The following is a 20,572-nucleotide window of genomic DNA, read 5'->3' on the forward strand; positions in this document are numbered from 1 at the left end:
GAAGTCAGGTGCAGTGGTGCAGACCTGTAATCCCAGAACATGCTAAGTGGAAGGAGGAGGAAGAGAAGCTCAATTACCCTCAGCTACACAGTAAGTTCAAGGCCAGCCTGGGCCACAAGAGAGAGGCCGCTTCTGAAAACAAACTGAAAGAACCACACAAAACCTCCCTTTGGCCCACGGTCACCAGCCACCACCCTCATTTATCTGCCTCCCTTTATATCCAAATCTTTTAGTTTTTTCTTTATGTGTTTTCAGACAGGTCTCTCTATAGAGCTCTACCTATCCTGGAACTCACTCTTTAGACCAGGCTGGCCTTGAACTCACAAAGATCCACCTGCCTGCCTCCCAAGTTCCCTGTTATCTCCAAAGTTTCTAAAGAAATTATCTGTGAGGATTGTCCAATCTTTAAGTTGCATGCAGCTAAGAACAGCTAAAAATGTGGCTCAACACAAAATAGTAACTCTACTCAACACAGGACCACACTTTCCATTTCTTGGCAATTCAGCTGTGGAAATGAACTCTGTAGATGACATCATTCCACAATATCAAAGGGTTGGACATGCCCGACTCCTAGTTCCGCCTCAACCTACTCCTCTATCAGACTACCAAACACAGAACATCCTAGGGTTTACCCCCAGATTCCCTGAAATACTCAATACCGTTGGGGGAAAACAAGATCTGCTTTCTAGACTCTTCCTAAAAGATACTGTCTAAACATAGGGGAGGGGGAGGGCCGAGACCACACCAGGGAAAGACGGAGGCTGGAGGAGGTGAGTCCCACTTGTCAGCCTCAACCCTTAGCAACTCTTGACACAGTCGATTTTTGAGGGCACAGAGTCTGAAGAGGGAGGCGACTGGTAAAGTGCTGAAAGGGCACAGTCAGTTTGGAAAGGAGTCTAAGCCCAAGAATGAACAACTGAGGCCCCAGTCTCCTCACAAAAGCCTGCCTGACTATGTTTTTATGCCTGAGACTGCATCTCGGTCCCGGGAGTCAGGCAGGCCCGAGATCCCCCACCACTGCCTCTGTGCTACTTGCCTGGAGGCTGCTGAGCCAGGAGGGCCTCAGGATGCGGCAGACTGAACAGCAGCACCTTCCCATCCGAGCAGGCCAGGGCCAAGAGACCCAGGCGAGGCAGGAGAGGAGCCTGGGGTGAGAGCAGAGCTGCGCTGAGGTCTGCTGCTTTCAGGTGCCTCTCAGAGCTCCTGAGGCATGGGATGCTGGGAACCCCGCCCACCACACTCTAACCTTCCTCCCTCTGACCCTAAGAACGTCCAGAGCTAGCCACAGTCCACTAGAAATACCTTCCGAGGAGTTTCTGGATGTTCCCATGCCCCACTGGGGCAGAACTTGAGGTCCCAGATACAGCCACTGTCACAAGCAATCCCATAGACAAAGTGGGCCCTGTTGCCAGGACTGGAGACAGAAACACGGGAGATAGTGGGTAGGAGGAGCCGAGGACTAAGGAACTCCATCACTTCCCTGTCTCATCTCAGCCCAGTGCAAGCCCTCGCCCCCTGCCTCCCCCTCCCCCCCCCCCCCGCCCCCCGCCTCCCCCTCACCCCGTCTCCCCCTAGCCCCCAGTCTCCCCCCCCCCCCCCCCCCCGCCCCCTGCCTGTGGCAGTGGCCCAGCCCCACCTCACCAGCTCTCTTGCTGCAATGTCCCAAGGCCCCAGAGCTGCAGCAGCCCAGGGCCTGAATGAAGCTGGCTCAGTGGGTGTGTCTCATTCATGTCTGGGCTGGAGAAAAGGGCCACATACTGGGAGGCCGCTGACCCTTCAGGCACTGGGCACCAGTCCAGAGCCCAGAGTGGTCCTCCTGTGAAGAAGGACACATCCCAGCGCTCTGGATGTGCTGTGATCGAGCTAAATCTAGAGAAAGGTCAGAGAGCAACAGAGATATTAGGAAACGCAAGGACAAGATGGAGGTTCTCACTGGAACCTCTGCCACGACTCACATCTCCCTCCCTTCCCTCTCAGAAATGAACTCCAGCTCATCTTCAAAGATGAGAGGCTGTCTGTTCATGCTCAGTGCATGTCATCTTGTGAACTGGTCTGCCCAAGTCTCTCCAACTTCTCTCAGCCCGGCTTGCAGAGAAAGCTGGACACTGCCCATTAGAGAGGACTAGCCTGCTACAGCAGACACTCTCCTCAGAACCAACCAGGAGCAGCACTCAGGGGAGGGCAGGGCCGATCCGCTAACCCTTGCAACGTTCCTTCTTCCTGGTCCTCGCTGACAACCAGAGAGAAGGCGAGCGGCTTCTCTTACCTGTTTATCCTGTAGATGGTGCCATCTTCGGGAATCCCTTCACGGTGGACCGAGAACAGGGGAGACTTCTCCTCCTGGGGCAGGTAGGGAGCTGCTTCACTGTGGGAAGCAGAAACAACAGCTTGACCCCGGAAGAGCTTCGCCACACAGAATGCCCACTGTACACTTAATTCTTTGTCACTTGTCTGTCCTCTCCTTCAAGGCTTCTCTGGTAGTTAACATTGTCAACTTGACAGGACCTAGAATCACCCATTAGGCAAGCCTGTGGGCACACTTTGAAGGGTTACCTAGATAGGTTGGCCTCTGGGTAACTTTGTGAGTGAATTTTTTGTTTTGTTTTTTTGGTTTTTCAAGACAGGGTTTCTCCGTGTAGCTTTGGAGCCTGTCCTGGATCTCGCTCTGTAGACCAGGCTGGCCTGGAACTCACAGAGATCTGCCTGGCTCTGCCTTCCGAGTGTTGGGATTAAAGGCCTGTGCCGCCGCCACCGCCACCGCCACCACCGCCGCCGCTTGGTGAGCGATTTTCTTTATTCAGTTAACTGAAATGGGACAATTCACCCTAAATGCCCATGGGCTTGGGTCCTGGACGACATAAACAGAAGCCAGCTGAGCACCAGCACCCACTGATCTCGCCTACCCAACTGCAGATAAAGAGCAACCAGTTGCCTCAGGGTTCTGCTAGGACTTCCCACCATGACGCACTGGCGCCTTCGACTGTGAGCCATGAGCCAAAATAAATGCTTTCTCCTTTAAGTTGCTTTTGCCAGAGTATTCCATCACAGCAACAGAAAAGTAGATCAGCTTCAGAGATATCAGTTCCACTTACAGTTCGGATAGCAACTGCCACTTCCAGGCTACTGGAATCCATTCAGCAAACTCCCAGAATGAATGCTGCTGTTCTCGGCTAGAGACAGAAGAGCATCGATGGAAAAGGAGAGAACTCTATAACAGCACTGTCTAAGACCGTTTCTGGGAGGGTGGGAGTGACCAGCACTTGAAATGTGGTCAAGAATTACAGAGAGATCTTGCCCTTAACAGCGCCCCTCAGTAATGAGCTAATGAGCGCCACCACCCGACTCCACACATAAGCAAGGATTCTCTCCTTCTGGATGGTCCTTAGATCCCTCCTCCACCCGAGTGCCCTCAGCCCTTACTCACAGGTCCTTGGTGAGGTGCAGGCACTTCCAAACAGGAGCCATGATGTAATTGGGTAAGCCATTGGGAGCCATGCCCCGGCAGTGTGGTTTTTGCTTCTGAGGATCAGAGTGAAGAAAATATAAACATCGAGGTTGGAGAAAGTCCCAGCAGATAGCTTTCTTTCTCGGTTTTTAACTTTCCTTGGTCTTTACATATCCTCCCAACTTCTCTATCAGCATCTCAACAGACTTGTGGTGCAATGACTCTATCAAAGCATTCTGTTCGCCTTTCTCCAGTCTCCATATTTGGTTCGGAGGACTGTCATACACTTCCTGAAACTCCTGCCCTGGGGGACACACCCAGCACTCCTTTAGTGACCCCCCCACACACACACACAGGTCAAGGATGGCATTCCTTAGATACACAGTCCTGGAATGGCACTCATCTTCCAGGGATGACTATCACCTTCAAGCCCAATTCTAAAGCTTACATCATCATAAACTTGGCTCAGTCACAATTTTCCTACAAGCTGTAGGTCTACAGAGCCATATTAAGGACTAAGGCAAAAAGAAAAGTCAGAACTCAATTAAATTAGATAAATAAATAGGGGCTGGAGAGACAGCTCAGCAGTTAAAAGCATTGGCTGCTCTTCTAGAGGAACCAGGTTCAGTTCCCAGCAACCACACGGAACTCATAACTGCCTGTAACTCCAGTTTCAGGGGATCTGACACCTTCACAGAGACAAAACATGAAAGCACATGAAATAAAAATAAGTAAATTATTAAAAAAAGAAGAAGAAGAAAGAAAGAAAAGTTAAGTATGGTGGCTCACGCCTCTAACCCCAGCATTTAGGGGAAGAAAGAGACCCAATCTAAAAAAAAATAATAATAATAATACAGTGGAGAATGATAGAGGGAGACACTCAAGGTCTACCTCCAACCTCCACACCACAGCACACGTCACCACACACATGTACACACACACATGTATACACACACACACACACACACACACACATGTACGTACCCACCCAACAAAGCTCCTGTCTACACTGGTTGTGGCAGTGCTCACCTGGAAAGCTAGTGCTAACACAACCGTGGCGGGAGGGTCAGGTCTGAGACCAGTCTGAACTGCTCAGAGTTCAAGTCCAGCTTGAAGCACAGTAAGAACATGTCTAAAAATATTCAGTTTTAGGGCTGGCAAATGGCTGAGCAGGCTGAGCTTGTTGCCACGTCTGACGCCCTGAGTTGGCTCCCTGGGCCACACAACGGTGGAAAGAACGGACTCCCGAGTTGTCTACTGACCCCCATACTCACCCCAGCACTCAAGTCCCAGACAGTTTGGATGACAGTCTTACTATATACATTATATACACACAGACATATATACACGTTTTAATATTTTGGATTTGTTGCATTTTTCTTTTCTTTCTTTCTTTCTTTTTTTTTTTTTGGTTTAGTTGAGACAGGGTTTCTCTGTGTAGCTTTGGAGCCTGTCCTGGAACTCACTCTGTAGCCCAGGCTGGCCTCAAACTCCACCTGCCTCTGCCTCCCGAGTGCTGGGATTAAAGGCATGCGTCACCACCGCCTGTCGCATTTTTATTTTCAAAAACTAAAACTGATCTCCAAGAATCACTTGATCACTGAAGGCGCCAGTGCTCCCTTAACTGCACACTCACGGCACACACTGGAGACCAGACAACTACACTGTGGGTTCACGGCCACAGGCACCTCCCACTCCACCGATGAGACGGTCCCTGACACCTACTGGCAGGATGCCCCACAGCTGGATCTCCCTGGTGGGGTCTCACCTCTGCTTTCCTCACCGGTTGACCAGGACTCGGCAACCTTTCATCTGCATAAATAAAAGCTGACTTCTGAGTGTCCACTGAAGCTTGTCCTACTTCCTACCCATGTTCTTTTTTGACTCAAAAAGATTCTGCAGGTTTAGCTGGGATGTTAAAAACAGTCAGGCCTGGTGGCCCAGTGATAATCCTAACTGCTCACAAGGCTGAGGCAGAAGGATTGTGAGCTCAAGGCTCGCCTGGCTACCGAGTGAGGTTAGGGCCACCCTAGAAATTTCGTGAAACCGTGTCTCAAACTTTAAAATAGAAAAGTGAAAGATGTAAAAAAAAAAAAAAAAAAAAAAAAAAAGAGCTGGGTATGTAGGTCAGCAAGAGCACTTCCTAACATGCATGAGGACTTAGGTTCAATCCTCAGTACCACAAGAAAAGAAAAAAGTTCCAGATATGAATGGTAATGCTGCACAATAGTATAGATTTCTTTTTTTGGTATAGTAAAGCCACAGAATTGCACGTTTTTAGACGGTAAGCTTATGTTATGTGTATTCACGACGACAGTCCAAACCAAACTAACCAGCACGTGTTGGCGCCTACCAGTGTAAGTCCTTTCTTCCTCTACCGATCCCCTTCGACACTACTCCCCAGACCCTGCTCTCCGCTGCATTCCCCCTCTGGGGACACAGCACCTGGAGACCTGCACCTGCCCTTCAAGGCCCAGCTCAGGTGGCACCCCTCTGTAAAATGTGAGCAGTTAGTCCCCTCCACCAATCTAAGTCATTTTGCAGCACTCAGTGGAGACAGGATCCTTGTCCAGACGTGTATTTTCCAGTAGAAAACACTCGGGAGCGAGCCATTTTATTCACGGTGTTCCTCCCCTACAACCTCCCCAGTACATCACATTTCTCACGTTTTCCCTTTTTGGTCCTAGTTTTGGCTGTGAGAGGTCAAAGTCATCCTTCTCGGTACTCGGTACTCGGGTGCTTCCTAAAATGCCCATCTTCCCACCCTTTCTCGTCAACTCAAGTTACCCCTGCAGCGGGTCCTCGCGGGGTGCTTCGGGGTGCAACAGGCTCAGGATCCGAGGAGTTCTCACTCGGGGCCTCACTCTCCTCCTCATCTTCGCCCTCCACCTGAAGAACAAAGTCTTCATCCCGAGCGCTGCCATCTTCGTCACCCTGAGAGGCTGCTTGCCGCGTCTTCCTCGGCTTGGTGGGGCTGCTCACCTTGGGGCTCTTCGGACCGGGCAGCGGGGCGGGCAGGGCTGTGGAGAGCTCTTCAGCCAGTTCCTGGAGGTACAGAAGTGCCCTGCAGGACAGACAGGGTGGAGTCAGAGCCACGCTCGCCGCACTGAACGGAGCCCACACTTCCAGACTTCTTATTTTACTATCTCAGCAGTGCTGGGAAGCAGATGCCAGTTTCCCCTTCCCTCCAATATACAGAACAGAGTCCAGGAGAATTAAGTGGCCTGGCACAGGCAAGGCAGCTACCAAGGATCTGAGTCCCGGCTTTCTATCTCTAGGCCAATGCACTCTTACTCTAGCACAGAGAACATCAAGGGCAGGGGGAGGAGGGGAGGCACAGAAACATTGAAATATATTGAGTGGTAAAAGCAATGAAGACCTGGGGGAAGTCTGTGAAAAATGTGATGGAGAGCCAGGTGTGGTGGCGCACGCCTGCAATCCCAGCACTCGGGAGGCTGAGGTGGGAGGATCGCAAGTTCGAGGCCAACCTGGGTTAGGCAGCGACACCCTGTCTCAAAACAAAAACAAAACAAACAAAAAATGTGATGGAGTATGAGGTACAGAAAGAAATCACTTAGATACAAAAGTTAGCAACACATACCCACAAAAGTGGCTTTAAGAGCTAAAGGGTTGCCCCACCCAGCACCCAGACACCACCCTACTTACCTGATACCTCACCAGTCTTCCCATCTCTCCAACACCTGCCCCCCCTCCCCCCTCTACCGCCCCCCACCAGGCTGTGCCCCACAATCCTTACACTTGCGCAGCCCTTCGGCGGGGTCGTTCCCCAGAAGGGGTCTCAAAGTCCTCAGGGGGCCTCTTTGGATGTGGAGACTCTGGCTGATCTAGGCCTTTGGACAACTTCAGAAGTAGCAGGTCTCCCTTGGACTTTTGACTTCGTTTCTTAGGCATGGGGGTGGACAGAGGGTTGGCCTGATCTAAGAGACCAGGAACCAGAGGGGTGGGTGGAGGTTTACGTTGCTGAGGCCTTTTAGGGCCTCTTGGTGTCCTACCACCTCTCTTCCCGGAAGGCTTTGAGGCCCTAGGGTTTGAGATCTTGGACATCTCTGAAGAAAGATCTGTAGAGAAGAATATGGTCTATGAGATGGGATCAGAGCTCAAGGTTCTTTGGGGTACAGTACACGGTACCCAAGTTTGTAAGAACCCATGAGGAGACAAGAAGAGCGAGGGCAAAGCACACACCTTGCTGCTCCAACCTGGTGAGGCTCTCCTGCTCTGGAGGAAGCCTCCTCTTGTTGGAAGAATCCTCAAAGCCAGGCAAAGCGGTAGGCAGTGACATCTCGATGGAGGCCTCCACACTGGAGGTTTCGGAGGAGGCCTTGACATCCAGCTGGGTCAGTTCTTCTTGTCCAGGAGAGTCTACCACAATCATGTTCCCCACGGGGTCGGCCTCCCCCAGGGCAACATAGCCGACCCCGCAGGTATCCATCAGCACCCCCCAAAATGGCTGCCCTGCACACAGAGATACAGCAATGAGTAGAGGCTCAGAGTTCTCTCTTTTCCCCTTCACCCCATAACCAGAAACCCAAGCATCGTGACCGATCATTCATTCATTCACTCAAGTAACTCCTGGGGTGGTAGCATGGCTTAGTAGGTTAAGATGCTTGCTGCCAAGTCTGATGACTTGAGTTCAATCCCCCTGGTCCACATAGCATGCTGTAAGGAGGAAACCAACTTCTACAAGTTGTACTCCGACTTCGACATGCTCACGTGTACCCCGCTGCCCCACAACACGCTATTCTGTCAAGAACTAGCAAATGACAAGACAAACAAGGAGCAGGACATAGTAGTGCACACCTGTAATCCCAGCTCCAGGGAAGCTGAGGCAGGAGAGATGCTGTGATTTTGAGACTAGCCTGGGCTACACACAAGCCCCTGTTTCAGAAAAGAAAACAAAAACAACAAAAAAAAGACAGGCAAGATGCTGCCTTCTTGAGATTTACATTCTCATGTAGCACAGTAAATAAGTAAACAGATAATAAGCTACTGTTTAGTAACTGCTTACTACATAGCAAACATAATACTAAATGCTTTATGAATATTACTTAAACCTCATATATCTTCATACGAATATGGAAGTGAATATACAATGAACTTAATTCTTACTAAAACACAATAAGACGAATCATATTCAGATCCCCACCACAAGGGAAACGGAGACAAAATTATGCCCCTCTAGGGAAGAACTGTAACTTCCTAAAAAACAGACTGAACAACAGCTGCCAAGCAGGTGTGATGGTGCGGTGGCAAAGTCCTCGTCACTATGGAAACGAAGCAAAAGGATAATTTGAGCCCAGGAATTTGGGGCCAGCTTGGGGTATAATACAGCAAGACTCGTACTATTAAATATACAGAGTTGCCAGACACTATAAAACTTAGGCCAAGCTAAAGTAGGATACCCAGAGGCAACATCCAGTTCTGTGATTGTTAGTAAAGGAGCAGATTCCCTAAAGAATAAGAGCTGCACTGAACTAAGTAGGATAGCACATTTTGGAATCTTAGCACTTGGGAGGTAGAGACAGGAGTTCAAAGCTAGCCTGGACTACATGAGATCAGGGAGGGAGGGAGGGAGGGAGGGAGGGAGGGAGGGAGGGAGGGAGGGAGGGAGGGAGGATGGGAACAAGAGTCAGAGTTTTCTAGAACCTAGCCATCAATGTTACATTTGAATTGGGGAGAGGGGTGCCTACTGGCTACAATACAATTAAAGACCATCCTATCCCATTAAGAGAACTTTCTCATATCAAAATGGACTCAAGTGTCCCACATCTTTATGAACCCAGAAAAATCAGATATAACCACGAGGAAGGACACTGGCAGAAATAAAACACTGACCACAAACCAAAAATTGGAGCAAATACAACTCTGTAAGGGTCCAGATTTTGGTCAGGACAACCTGTTTGCCTTTGACAAGGGGCAGAAATAGAAATGGTTCAACTCCCAGGAGGGAACCCTCCATAGGTTGAGACATAACAAAAAGATAAAGAATTCACCAGGCTCAATGGAAAAGTGAGCTCATATAACTTCTGAAAGAAATAAACCTCTCTTCTTGTAAGCAGCTCTAGTTCTATTACAAATGGCAACAGTAAACCTCTGCCCCAAGGGTGAGGCTAAAGGCAACCCCATATGCTAGTATCATTGCTCTTTGGTAAAGGGAAGACCCGCATCCCATTCAAAACCAGTAATAAGCAAAACAGGATCCAATGTGGGACCTATGCTCAGACAGGACAGGAAGAAAAAAAAGTTGAAAAGTACCTTTCAAAAGAACTACTCCAGAAAACAGAAGAAAATTTTCAGCAAACACAAAAACTACAGGATCTAGGAAACAAGAGAAAACAATGGCAAGGCGGTGTAAGTGAACTGGCAGCCACAGGGAAAGGAATAAAAACGTAAGTTCTTAGAAATTAAATCTGCAGGAAGAAAACCAGCAAAGTCAAACTATGCTGCTCAACAGTGAGATGAAGGGGCAAGCCTGAGAGAAGCCACAGACTGCAAGGAGGAAAAGAGCTGGTGACAAACAAGGACACCACAGATGGAGAAGTGGAGGTGCGGGCTAAGAGCTCAGGGGCTCTGGGGCTGCTGTTTTAGACAGGGTTTCACTGCGCTGCCCAGGCTGGCTTTGAACTGGCAGAAATGTGCCTGCCTCTGCTGGAATCAAAAGTGTGCTCCACCATCCTGCTTAAAGTACGTTATGGTTTAAAAAAGAAGGCAAGTGTGGTGGCACACACTTGTAATCCCAGGGAGGTGATGTGAAGAGATCCAGAGTTCAAGACTAGCCTTCAAAACATGAGAGATCTTGCCTCACAAATAAAGAAGAAATGAGAATAGAAAAAAACAAAACCTCAAAAACTTAGAAGAAGAGGTTTGGGGGTGTTGGCACACGTCTTTAATCTCTGTGAGTTCAAGACCAGCTTGGTCTACATCAGCTTGCCTAGAACATAGTTAAGACCCTGTTTTAAAACAACCAACCAAACAAACAAACAAACAAAAAAACGTAACAGAAGAGAGGGAGGAATGGAGGTTGGCGCCTGTAACCCCAGCAGAAGGGAGCAGAGGCAAGAGGATGGAGACTGCCAGACCAGCAGGGATACAGGAAGGCCCTGTCTCTTCTCACACTCTCCCCCTCCAAATACTGAAATAAGGAAGACCTCCTTGATTTATAGATCAAGAAGGCTTGTGTGTGTGTGTGTGGGGGGGGGGGTGTCCGTTGGAGACACGGCTCAGCAGTTAGGAGCCTTGCTGCTCCTGCAGAGGACCTGGATTTGGTTCCCAGCACCCACATAGTGGCTCACAATCAACCAGAACTACAGTGATGCACAGACATACATGCAGGCAAAACACCCATAGACATAAAATAAATAAATAAGTAAGTAAATAAATAAATAAATAAATAAATGGCTTATTTGCAAAAGAAAAATAAAGAATTTTTTTTCCTAGTTTTTTCGAGACAGGGTTTCTCTGTGTAGTTTTAGTGCCTGGATCTCGATCAGTAGACCAGGCTGGCCTCGAACTCACAGAGATCTGTCTGCCTCTGCCTCCCGAGTGCTGGGATTAAAGGTGCACGCTACTGCCACCTGGCTTTCTAATTTCAAATTTTAAAGGTTTCAGTTGGCCATGATGGTGAATACTTATAATCTCAGCCCTTCGGAGTTGAAGCTAAAGGATCTGGAGTTCAAAGCCAACCCAGAATAAAAAACTGTCTAAAATAAGGGTCTTGCAAAATAAACAACAACAAAACAATATTCTGACTGTAGTGAAGACAAAATGTCTTCTTTGAAAGTTTGTAAGATCCTGCCTATCTGGCTTACTACAGTATTCAAATTTGATTCATGGTTAAATATATCAATTAGCTCATAACTTTTTTCACTGAGTGATTCAACACACACACACACACACACACACACACACACACACACACACACACACACATACACACACAATTCCTTTGAAGATTCACTTCTAGTGAAAGGCAGTGGCAGTGAGTGGTTTAATTTCTTTTTTGTTTATTTTTGTTTTTCCAGACAGGGTTTCTCTGTGAGGCCCTGACTGTCTGGAACTAGCTCTATTGACCAGGCTGGTCTTGAACTCAGAGATCCACCTGCCTTTGTCTCCAGAGTGCTGGAACTAAAGGCGTGAGCCACCAATGCCAGCTGAGTGGTGTCGTTTCTACTTAGGAGTTTACAATACAAAATTTGGACAGACAGTAAAGGAAGAAATTTCAGTAAATTCTAATTAGAGTTTTACGTCCCATCTCTTTGATTCCCTTGCTGCTGCAGGCTGCTAACCTGACTACTTGGGCAAAAGAAAAAACAATTAGATAACACAACACCATAAACATGGGCTCACTTCACACACACTGGTTTAACACTGTTCCCCAAAGTATTCCTATCATGCAACTGGTGACATATCAGATAATTTTACTGGTACAAAAATGAACATTTTCATTTGGCTGTATTTTTATTTTAACTTGCACAGAAGCCTGAAACTCAACTCACGTGTTCAGTTTATACTGCTTGAGGCGAAGGAGTGTAAACTTGAAAAGTAGAACTTAAAACTATTGAGAAAATGGCACTACAGTCGATAACGGTAAAAGGTAACGTTAGTGAGAAAGATAATTTATGTAACAAATACGTCCCCAAGGGCAAACATATCTGGTTATATCCTACACCTCTCCGGTAAAGTGAATTACCTCCCGTGGGGGTGAAGTCGCCATCTCTGCCTTGCCCAGCCGACGGCCAACTTGCCGCGGGATAAAAAGACCAGACAAGGAAACATAACTGGCCCTTGGCTGCAACCAATGGGGTTGCAGCGCGCGGGGCACAACCCCCGGGGCCAGAGCCACTTGCAGGGAAAGGCTGGGACGCACAATAAGAGGGGACTGAGCACAACAGAGGAGGGCAGAGTGCGCGATCCGTCTAGACAGCACCACCTGCCATTCCCCGGGGCCGGCCGTGGGGGGCAGCTTTCTCCACTCGCCTGTGCAGCGGGCGAGCCCCGACGTCCCTAAGCCCGAGGACAACGGCAGGTTCACCGAGTCCGCGGGGCGCCGCGCAGCCCGCGCGGAAGCCTGGCCCCCGGGCCCTGCGTTACACACACACCGCGTGGGGGAAGAGGGGGTAAGACGGGCGGGCAGAGATGGGGGGGATGCTCAGTGGCCACGGCGGGGACTGAGGCGAGCGCGTGACGGTTTTTCCCGGAGGCGCGCAGGGGCTGGGGGGGGGGCGCGCTGCCTTGCGCGGGGGGGAAGAGCGGAACCGGGAGTCGGTTCCCAGGGCCTGAGCGCGACGGCGAGAGAAGGGGGAGGAGTAATTCTGGGTCCCCCGCACACCCCGTTGCGGTACACTCACCCGCGCCAAAGTCCTTCCGGAAGTCCAAGTTCGAAGATGGCGCCGCCTGTCGGGTCGCGGTTTTATGACGAAAGCTCGGGCGGCTCTTCCTCGCCCCGCCCCCGGGACCAGGTAAACGCCGGCTTGGTCGGGAGTGCGTTCCCCGCCGAGGTTTTCTAGTAAACTCCGTGTTCCATAATGCAGCGCGGCGCGGCGCGGCGCGGATCGGCGCGGCAGCCCCCCGACGCCCGCGAGCTGGAGCCCGGCTTCCGCGGCCCCAGGACGCTGCAGGGCCTTCTGGGAGTCTCAGCAACCGGAAGGGGAGGTCGGCGCCTGCGCGGCACCGTGGCTTCCCCGGCGGCCCAGCTTCAAAGCTTGGAGGGTGCTGTTGTCGCGCGTGGCCTGTCGCCGGACGCCCCGGCCTAGCCGTGCCCCCCGGGCTGCGGGGCCCTCGTTGTGGCGAACGGAGCCAGGCCACGCTGATTGCTAGCTGCAGCCCCGAGCTTCGAGGGGCTAGGAGACAAGCCCTCGCCGCCGATCGCCCCAGGATCCACTGAATGAGCAAAAGACAGGGAGAAAATAACCAGGAGGGCTTGGAAGGAGGCCAAGGGAAGGAAGAACCCGGGGGGAGCGGGGGGCGGGTTAGGCTGGCCTGGGTGGGTCCGCTGCGCTTCTAAAGAGATCGTCGGCCCTGCTGCCAGGCCTCGCGCCACCCGGTCTCCTCGGGGAGGTGGCCTGTGATGGAGCAAACAAAGTGCAGCAAAGTTTTCCTGAGCCATTTCAGACCGTGTATATATATATGTTTTACAGAGCTGCCCATAGCCAGGAGGAGGGTGAATAGAAATGGACAGGAAAGGGTGCAACAAGCCAGCCTTTCCTTTTCCAAATAGGCTCGTCCATTAATCCCGCTGGTTAAACATTTAGGAAAAGTGTAGAAGTCGGGCATAATGGTGCACACTTAGAATCGCAGCATTTGGGAAGTGGAAGTAAGAGGATCAGCAGTTCAAGGTCAACCCGGGCTACTTGGAAGTTGGAAGCAGCCTGGACTATATGAGACGTCTGAGAAAAAAATGAAAAAGAAGGGGAAAGCGGGGTGTGTCGCTCCCCCCAGTAGCCCTTAAGTACTCAAGGCTGAAGCAGGAAGATCTCTTGAGTCCAGGACTTAAGGCCCTACTTGGGTAACCCAGACTCTTTAAAAAGAAAAAAGTATGAGATTTACCAAAACCTATGGGAGGGAAGGGAGGGGAAAACCAGTTCTTTCATATCCCTTATGTCCAAAGACAGCATTTTGAATGGATGTCTTCCTCTTTGGGTACTGGCTCCTCAACATTGTATAGGGAGTCACGGATTTACTTCTGTAATGAACAAAATATCCTAAAATCTTCCTGTCCCTGATTAAGTTCCTTTTGATTTTTTTCATAAAATTAATGGCTTTATTTTTGAAAAAGATTCCATATGACCCAAAGTTTAAAATACAACGTGTACTTGGTTGTTTGGGTTTATTTGGTGCCCACCACCTAGCTCCCAAATAAACCACACACAGACGGCTTAGTCTTTCTTATGAATGCCTGGTCTTAGCTTGGCTTGTTGCTAGCCAGCTTTTCTTTTAAGTTATCCCGTCTACCTTTTGCTTCTGGGCTTTTGCCTTTCTCTTCTGTATATCTTATTTTCACTCTTAGTCCATAGCTGGCTGGCCCCTGATGTCCTCCTCTCCTTGTTTTCTTGCTCCTTCTTCTCCCAGATTTCTCCCCCTATTTATTCTCTCCACCTGCCAGCCCTGCCTATCCTTTCTCTTGCCTCACTATTGGCCCTTCAGCTCTTTTTTAGACCAATCAGGTGTTTTAGGCAGGCAAAGTAGCACAGCTTCACAGAGTTAAACAAATGCAACATAAAAGGATGCAACACATCTTTGCATCATTAAAACAAATGCTCCGGCGGGGCAGTGGTGGCGCACGCCTTTAATCCCAGCACTCGGGAGGCAGAGCCAGGCGGATCTCTGTGAGTTCGAGGCCAGCCTGGGCTACCAAGTGAGTCCCAGGAAAGGCGCAAAGCTACACAGAGAAACCCTGTCTCGAAAAACCAAAAAAAAAAAAAAAAAAAAAAAAGCCGGGCGTTGGTGGCGCACGCCTTTAATCCCAGCACTCGGGAGGCAGAGGCAGGCGGATCTCTGTGAGTTCGAGGCCAGCCTGGGCTACCAAGTGAGCTCCAGGAAAGGCGCAAAGCTACACAGAGAAACCCTGTCTTGAAAAACCAAAAAAAAAAAAAAAAAAAAAAAAAAAAAAAAAAAAAAGAAAAACCAAAAAAATAAAATGCTCCACAGGTAAACAAATGTGATATATCTTAAAATAATATTCCAAAACACAAAGGGCATCAAGTGAAGACTATTTTCAAAACTTCACTAACCCTGTGGGCAATTAATTCATTTCTCAATGTTGATACAATACGTTTTATGTTTTTTTTTTTGCTCAAATTCCCTTCTTTCTCAATTCCATCCCTTACCCTAGGAGCTAATCACTGACCTACTTCAGCCTCCTAAGTCCTCTCATTACAAGCACAAACCTCCATGCCCTGTTTGTCTTTTGTTGTTTGTTTTGTTTTTTCGAGACAGGTTCTCTGTGTAGCTCTGCGCCTTTCCTGGATCTCACTCTGTAGACCAGGCTGGCCTCGAACTCACAGATATCCGCCTGCCTCTGCCTCCCGAGTGCTGGGAATAAAAACGTTCACCACCACTGCCTGGCCCTTGTCTCTGATTTCTTTCTTTTTTTTTTTTTTTTTTTTAAGATTTATTTATTTATTATGTATACAGTGTTCTGTCTGCATATACACCTGCATGTCAGAAGAGGGCACCAGATCTCATTATGGATGGTTGTGAGCCACCATGTGGTTGCTGGGAATTGAACTCATGACCTCTGGAAGAACAGCCAGTGCTCTTAACCTCTGAGCCATCTCTCCAGCCCAAGTCTCTGATTTCTTAACAGTTACCTTTCTAAGCATGAGGCTCACCCTGTTGATTTGCTTAAATTTGATGACCGAGTGGTACATTCGATCTAAAAAGCCCACGAGCTCATAATAACAAAATAAGAAGACACCACCAAGTATCATAGTCCAAAGCCTGGAGGTCCTAGCACTGAGAAGACCAAGATACGTTTAAGGATAGCCTGGGTTATGTGACAAGACCCTGTGTGAAAAGATGAGAAAGCACAAGGGAACAGCCTTCCCAGTGTGAGTTTAGACAAAGAAACTGCTGTGAGGTTCTTACGCCCAACCCCTCTTTGTTTTGAGTAGGCTCTGGCTCTCTTGCTATTAGCAGCCTACGCTGTCCACAACTTCATGATCTACTCCCTCAGCCTCCTCTGGGCTGGATTACAGGCTGTGCCATCCCACCCTTTAAAACGATTGCCATTATTAGATACTAAATATGGAAGGAGTGAGAGTTAGAAAAGGCACTTTTACATTCCAGTGAAATTCACACAACCATTAATTGGATAAAACCACTCAATGAAAGGTTCAAGGGAACCTTAAGAATGCCAGGCCACACTCACCACTAGAAAGGAACTCACAGGTCGTTGTTTGCTTCCTAATAGAAAGCAATATGAAGCACCCCAACCCATTTAGGTATTCCTGACAAAAAGGGTGAATAGGGAATCGAAGGGCTTAGAGAATTGGGTGAGGTGTCACCACTTTAAAAAAAAAGAGGTCATTCTGAAAGAAACATTCCCCCCCCCCCCCCCCCCCGCAATATGCCTGTCCTGGATCTTGCTCTGTAGCCCAGGCTACCCTCGAACTCACAGAGGTCCACCTGGCTCTGCCTCCTGAGTGCTGGTCCTAAAGGCTTTCGCTACCACCTCCTGGCTGAACTTGTGTATTTTTAAGAGACACCTTGAAGTCTGCAAGCATGAAAATGATTCCTGTCTGGGATTTGCTGCACAGTAACTTCAGCAAGGAAGAGTAAGAAGGCTGGAGAGATGAAGTCATCTGACTGTCACCCTTGTGTGCCCCCCCCCATTAAACGTAATAAAATCAAAAGTGTGGCATATTTCAGCACGTGGGAAGTGGCAGTGGGAGGAGCCAAAGTTCGAGGCCAGCACCAGCTACACAGGTCAAGGCTGTGAGTCCTTGTGTCGAAGGATACAAAAAGTGGCAAGTTTTAATAACTGTTGCATCTAATGGTGAGTATTCTCACACAGTTCACTCTCCCTTTGTTCTATATGGAAATTAAACAACAACAACAAAAACAAAAACAATTGGGTGGTGGTGGCACATGTGCTATTAGTCCCAGGACTCTGGGAGGCAGAGGCAGTTCGAGCTCTGTGAGTTTGAGGACAGCCTGGGCTACATTGTGAGTTAGGACAGCCAGCGCTACATAGTGAGACCCTTGTCTCAAAAACAAACAAACAAACAAGCAAACAAATGCCTTTACAGACAACATAGATGATTTCCATTCCAAAGCTTATGGTAGCTTGACTCTCAATCAAGACTTATTTATTTATTATATATACAGCATTCTGCCAGCATGTATGCCTGCATACCAGAAGAGGGCACCAGATCCCATTATAGATGGTTGTGAACCACCATGTGGTTGTTGGGGACTGAACTCTGGACCTCTGGAAGAACAGTCAGTACTCTTAACCTCTGAGCCATCTCTCCAGCCCAAGAACCATTTTTTTTTCACATTAAGCTATTTCCTCTGCTGATCTGCCTCCTGATTATTTTACTGAGTCTTTTTCCAAGGACTCCAGCAGGTGTTACCCAGTGAAGACAACCATGCTAGCTAGACCCAGTCACATCATCCAAGGATCCTGTTTGTGTTGCCTTTAGTGCACAATGAAGATAGTTTGTGTATCTTTCTATACTGTGCATTAACCCAAAGGCCATAAAGACAGAGCAGGCATTGTGGGTCATGCCTGCCAGTCCCCAGAACTTGGGAGGCATGAGTTAAGCCAACACTTTTTGTTGTGGAATATTAAGACATGTTACATTTGTTTATGTTATGGAACATTTGTTTAATCATGTGAAGATGTTTAATGCTGTAAAGATGTGTTCCAATCTTTTATGTTGCATTTGTGTAACTCTGTGAAGCTGTGGGCTGGAGAGATCGCTCAGAGGTTAAGAGCACTGATTGCTCTCCCAAAGGTCCTGAGTTCAGTCCCCAGCAACCACATGGTGGCTCACAACCATCTGTAATGAGATCTGGTGCCCTCTTCTGGCCTGCAGGGATACATGCATACAGAACACTATATACATAATAAATAAATAAATCTTTAAAAAAAAAAAAAAAAAACTCTGTGAAGCTGTATTACTTTGCCTGTCAAAACACCTGATTGGTTAGTAAAGAGCTGAATGGCCAATAGTGAGGTAGGAGAAAGGATAGGCGGGGCTGGCAGGCAGAGAGAATAAAACAGGAAGAGAACTCTGGGAGGAGGAGGGCAAAGGAGGAAGAGAACAAGGAGAGGAGGATGCCAGGGACCAGCCGCCCAGCCACACAGCCAGACATGGAATGAGAAGGAAAGAAAAGAAATACAGAAATAGAGAAAGGAGGGGCTGGAGAGATGGCGCAGCAGTTAAGAACACTGGCTGCTCTTACAGAGGACCCGTGTTCAATTCTCAGCACCCACATAGCAGCTAACAACTGTCGGTAACTCCAAGATCTGACACCCTCACACAGACATACATGCAGGCAAAACACCAATGCACATAAAAATAAGTAAATTTAAAAAAGAGAAAGAAGCCAGGCGGTGGTGGCACACGCCTTTAATCCCAGCACTCGGGAGGCAGAGGCAGGTGGATCTCTGTGAGTGTGAGTTCGAGGCCAGCCTGGTCTACCAAGTGAGTTCCAGGAAAGGCGCAAAGCTACACAAAGAAACCCTGTCTCAAAAAGACCAGAAAAAAAAAAAAAAAAAAAGAGAAAGAAAAATAGAGAAAAGTAAAAGTGTTAAGAAATGACGAGCGGGGAGGCCTTGGCAGGTTGGGCCAAAGTGCCCTGGTGGGTGAGGGAGAGAGACCATGTGGACGAGTTGGCACGCTGCGACATGGAGCTGTGGAAAGTTACACCATGCAAATACATGTCCAAGTGGAAAGTTTATTATTAAGGGGGGGGGGGCGTAGTTTGAAGGGGAAGGAGTTTTTTCCCAAAGGGAACTTTACATAAGATGACCTCAGGACATTGAGCAGGGTTCCCAAGGGGCGGTTCAGAATACTACAAAAGCCCAGAAGCAAAAGGTAGACAGGATAATTTAAGAAAAGCTGGCTAGAAACAAGCCAAGCTAAAGTCGGCCATTTATAAGTAGTAATAAGGCTCCAAGTGGATCTATTTGGGAGCTTGGTGGCAGGCCCCCCCCCTCCCCGAAAACCAAAAGAGTAAAAATCAACCAACAATTTTTTAAAATTACTTTTATGTGTATGTATGCCTGAGTGAGTTTGTTTTTCCCAGGGGGCAGGTGCCTGTAGGGGTCCAAGGGCATCAGATTCCCTGAAACTGGAAGTAGATAGTTGTGAGCCACCATTCCCAGCATCATAGCCAACAATGATTCAAAAAGAGAAAACCAAAAGCCCCTAGTTGGCTAGGAACATGGCTGAGTCAGGAGAATGCTTGTCTGGCATTCATGAAGCTCTGGGTCAGTCCACAGTATCTCATAAACCGGTGTTTGTACACATCTGTCACCCCAGTACTGGGGAAGGTGAAGCCAGGGGGACTCTGTAGCCCAGGCTGGCCTCAGACTCACAGAGATCTACCTCTGCTTCCTGACTGAAGGGATTAAAGGTGCCACTTCAGGCTCAAGGTCATGCTTGTTCACAGCCCTAGGTTACATAAAACCCTGCCTAAAAAGACAAAATCATAAGGATTTGGGTTCAGACTGCTGTGATCATATCATGATTCAAGTTCTGATGAACTGTGGGGTTTTTTTTGTTGTTATTGTTGGTTTTGTTTGTTTGTTTGTTTTTGTTTTGTTTTTCGAGACAGGGTTTCTGTGTTAACGGTCCTGGTTGTCCTGGAACTCATCCTGATTTGTCGACCAGGGTGGCCTTGAACTCAGTGAGATCCACCTGCCTCTGCCTCTCAAGTGCTGGAATTAAAGGCATGCACCACCACCATCTGGCTGAACTGTGTTATCTTAATGACTTCATGTCTCAGCTGTGTTGCCTTGGCTAAGTAACGTAACCTCTCTGTGATTCCATTTCGTCATCTATAAGGTTCATAAAGATGTATTAACCTTTTTTGTTTTTGTTTTTAGAGACAGGGTTTTTCTGCATAGCCTTGGCTGTCCTGGATCTCACTCTGTAGACCAGACTGGCCTCGAACTCATAGAGATCCGCCTGCCTCAGCCTCTCCAGTGCTGTGTAAATGTATAGCCCAGGCTGGCCTTGAACTCATGATCCTAGCTCCACCTCCTGCAGCAAATCCTACCAGGGGTCACCACCACAACTGGCCTATTAACGGTATAAAAGGCTGGGCTGTTTCTGACAGATAGAAAGTACTCAAAATATGCCAATTTAGAGCTGGGAGTGGTGGTCACACCTTTAATCCCAGCACTTGGGAGGCAAAGACAAGTGGGTCTCTGTGAATTCCAGGCTAGCCTGGTCTACATAGTGTGTTCCAGGAAAGCCAGAGCTAACTACATAGGAAGACCATCTCAAAACTTAAATAGATGAAAATAAGTTGACCAGACATGGTGGTGCACACCTTTAATCCCATCACTCCAGAGTTAGAGGCAGGCGGATCTCTGAGTTCGAGGCCAGCCTGTTTTATGAATTGAGTTCAATGACAGCCAGGGCTGTTACAGAG

General features: G+C 48.4%; 1 protein-coding gene across 10 annotated transcripts in view; it reads right to left on the bottom strand.

Annotated features, from left to right (window-relative positions):
- The window catches only part of Gtf3c2 (general transcription factor IIIC subunit 2), a 22,876-nt gene extending 9,782 nt beyond the window's left edge, over window positions 1-13,094 (bottom strand). Inside the window, exons 1-13 of one of the 10 annotated variants that reach the window (XM_076558896.1) lie at window positions 12,811-12,938; window positions 9,719-9,781; window positions 8,264-8,341; window positions 7,649-7,918; window positions 7,203-7,524; window positions 6,825-6,953; window positions 6,233-6,509; window positions 3,425-3,519; window positions 3,093-3,170; window positions 2,267-2,365; window positions 1,642-1,869; window positions 1,303-1,414; window positions 1,037-1,145 (exon numbers count right to left, since the gene is read on the bottom strand). In XM_076558896.1, the coding sequence (XP_076415011.1) occupies window positions 1,037-1,145; window positions 1,303-1,414; window positions 1,642-1,869; window positions 2,267-2,365; window positions 3,093-3,170; window positions 3,425-3,519; window positions 6,233-6,509; window positions 6,825-6,953; window positions 7,203-7,524; window positions 7,649-7,895 (1,696 nt within the window). In that variant the 5' untranslated portion in view covers window positions 7,896-7,918; window positions 8,264-8,341; window positions 9,719-9,781; window positions 12,811-12,938. Of the gene's footprint in view, window positions 1-1,036; window positions 1,146-1,302; window positions 1,415-1,641; window positions 1,870-2,266; window positions 2,366-3,092; window positions 3,171-3,424; window positions 3,520-6,232; window positions 6,510-6,824; window positions 6,954-7,202; window positions 7,525-7,648; window positions 8,144-8,263; window positions 8,342-9,718; window positions 9,782-12,152 lie in introns of those variants that run through there. The other 9 variants (XM_006995523.4, XM_076558897.1, XM_015988973.3 and 6 more) reach the window with 9 other exon arrangements.
- Window positions 13,095-20,572: the final 7,478 nt, after the last annotated feature.

The sequence above is a fragment of the Peromyscus maniculatus genome, chromosome 22 (genome assembly GCF_049852395.1).
Source record: "Peromyscus maniculatus bairdii isolate BWxNUB_F1_BW_parent chromosome 22, HU_Pman_BW_mat_3.1, whole genome shotgun sequence".
NCBI lineage: Eukaryota > Metazoa > Chordata > Mammalia > Rodentia > Cricetidae > Peromyscus > Peromyscus maniculatus.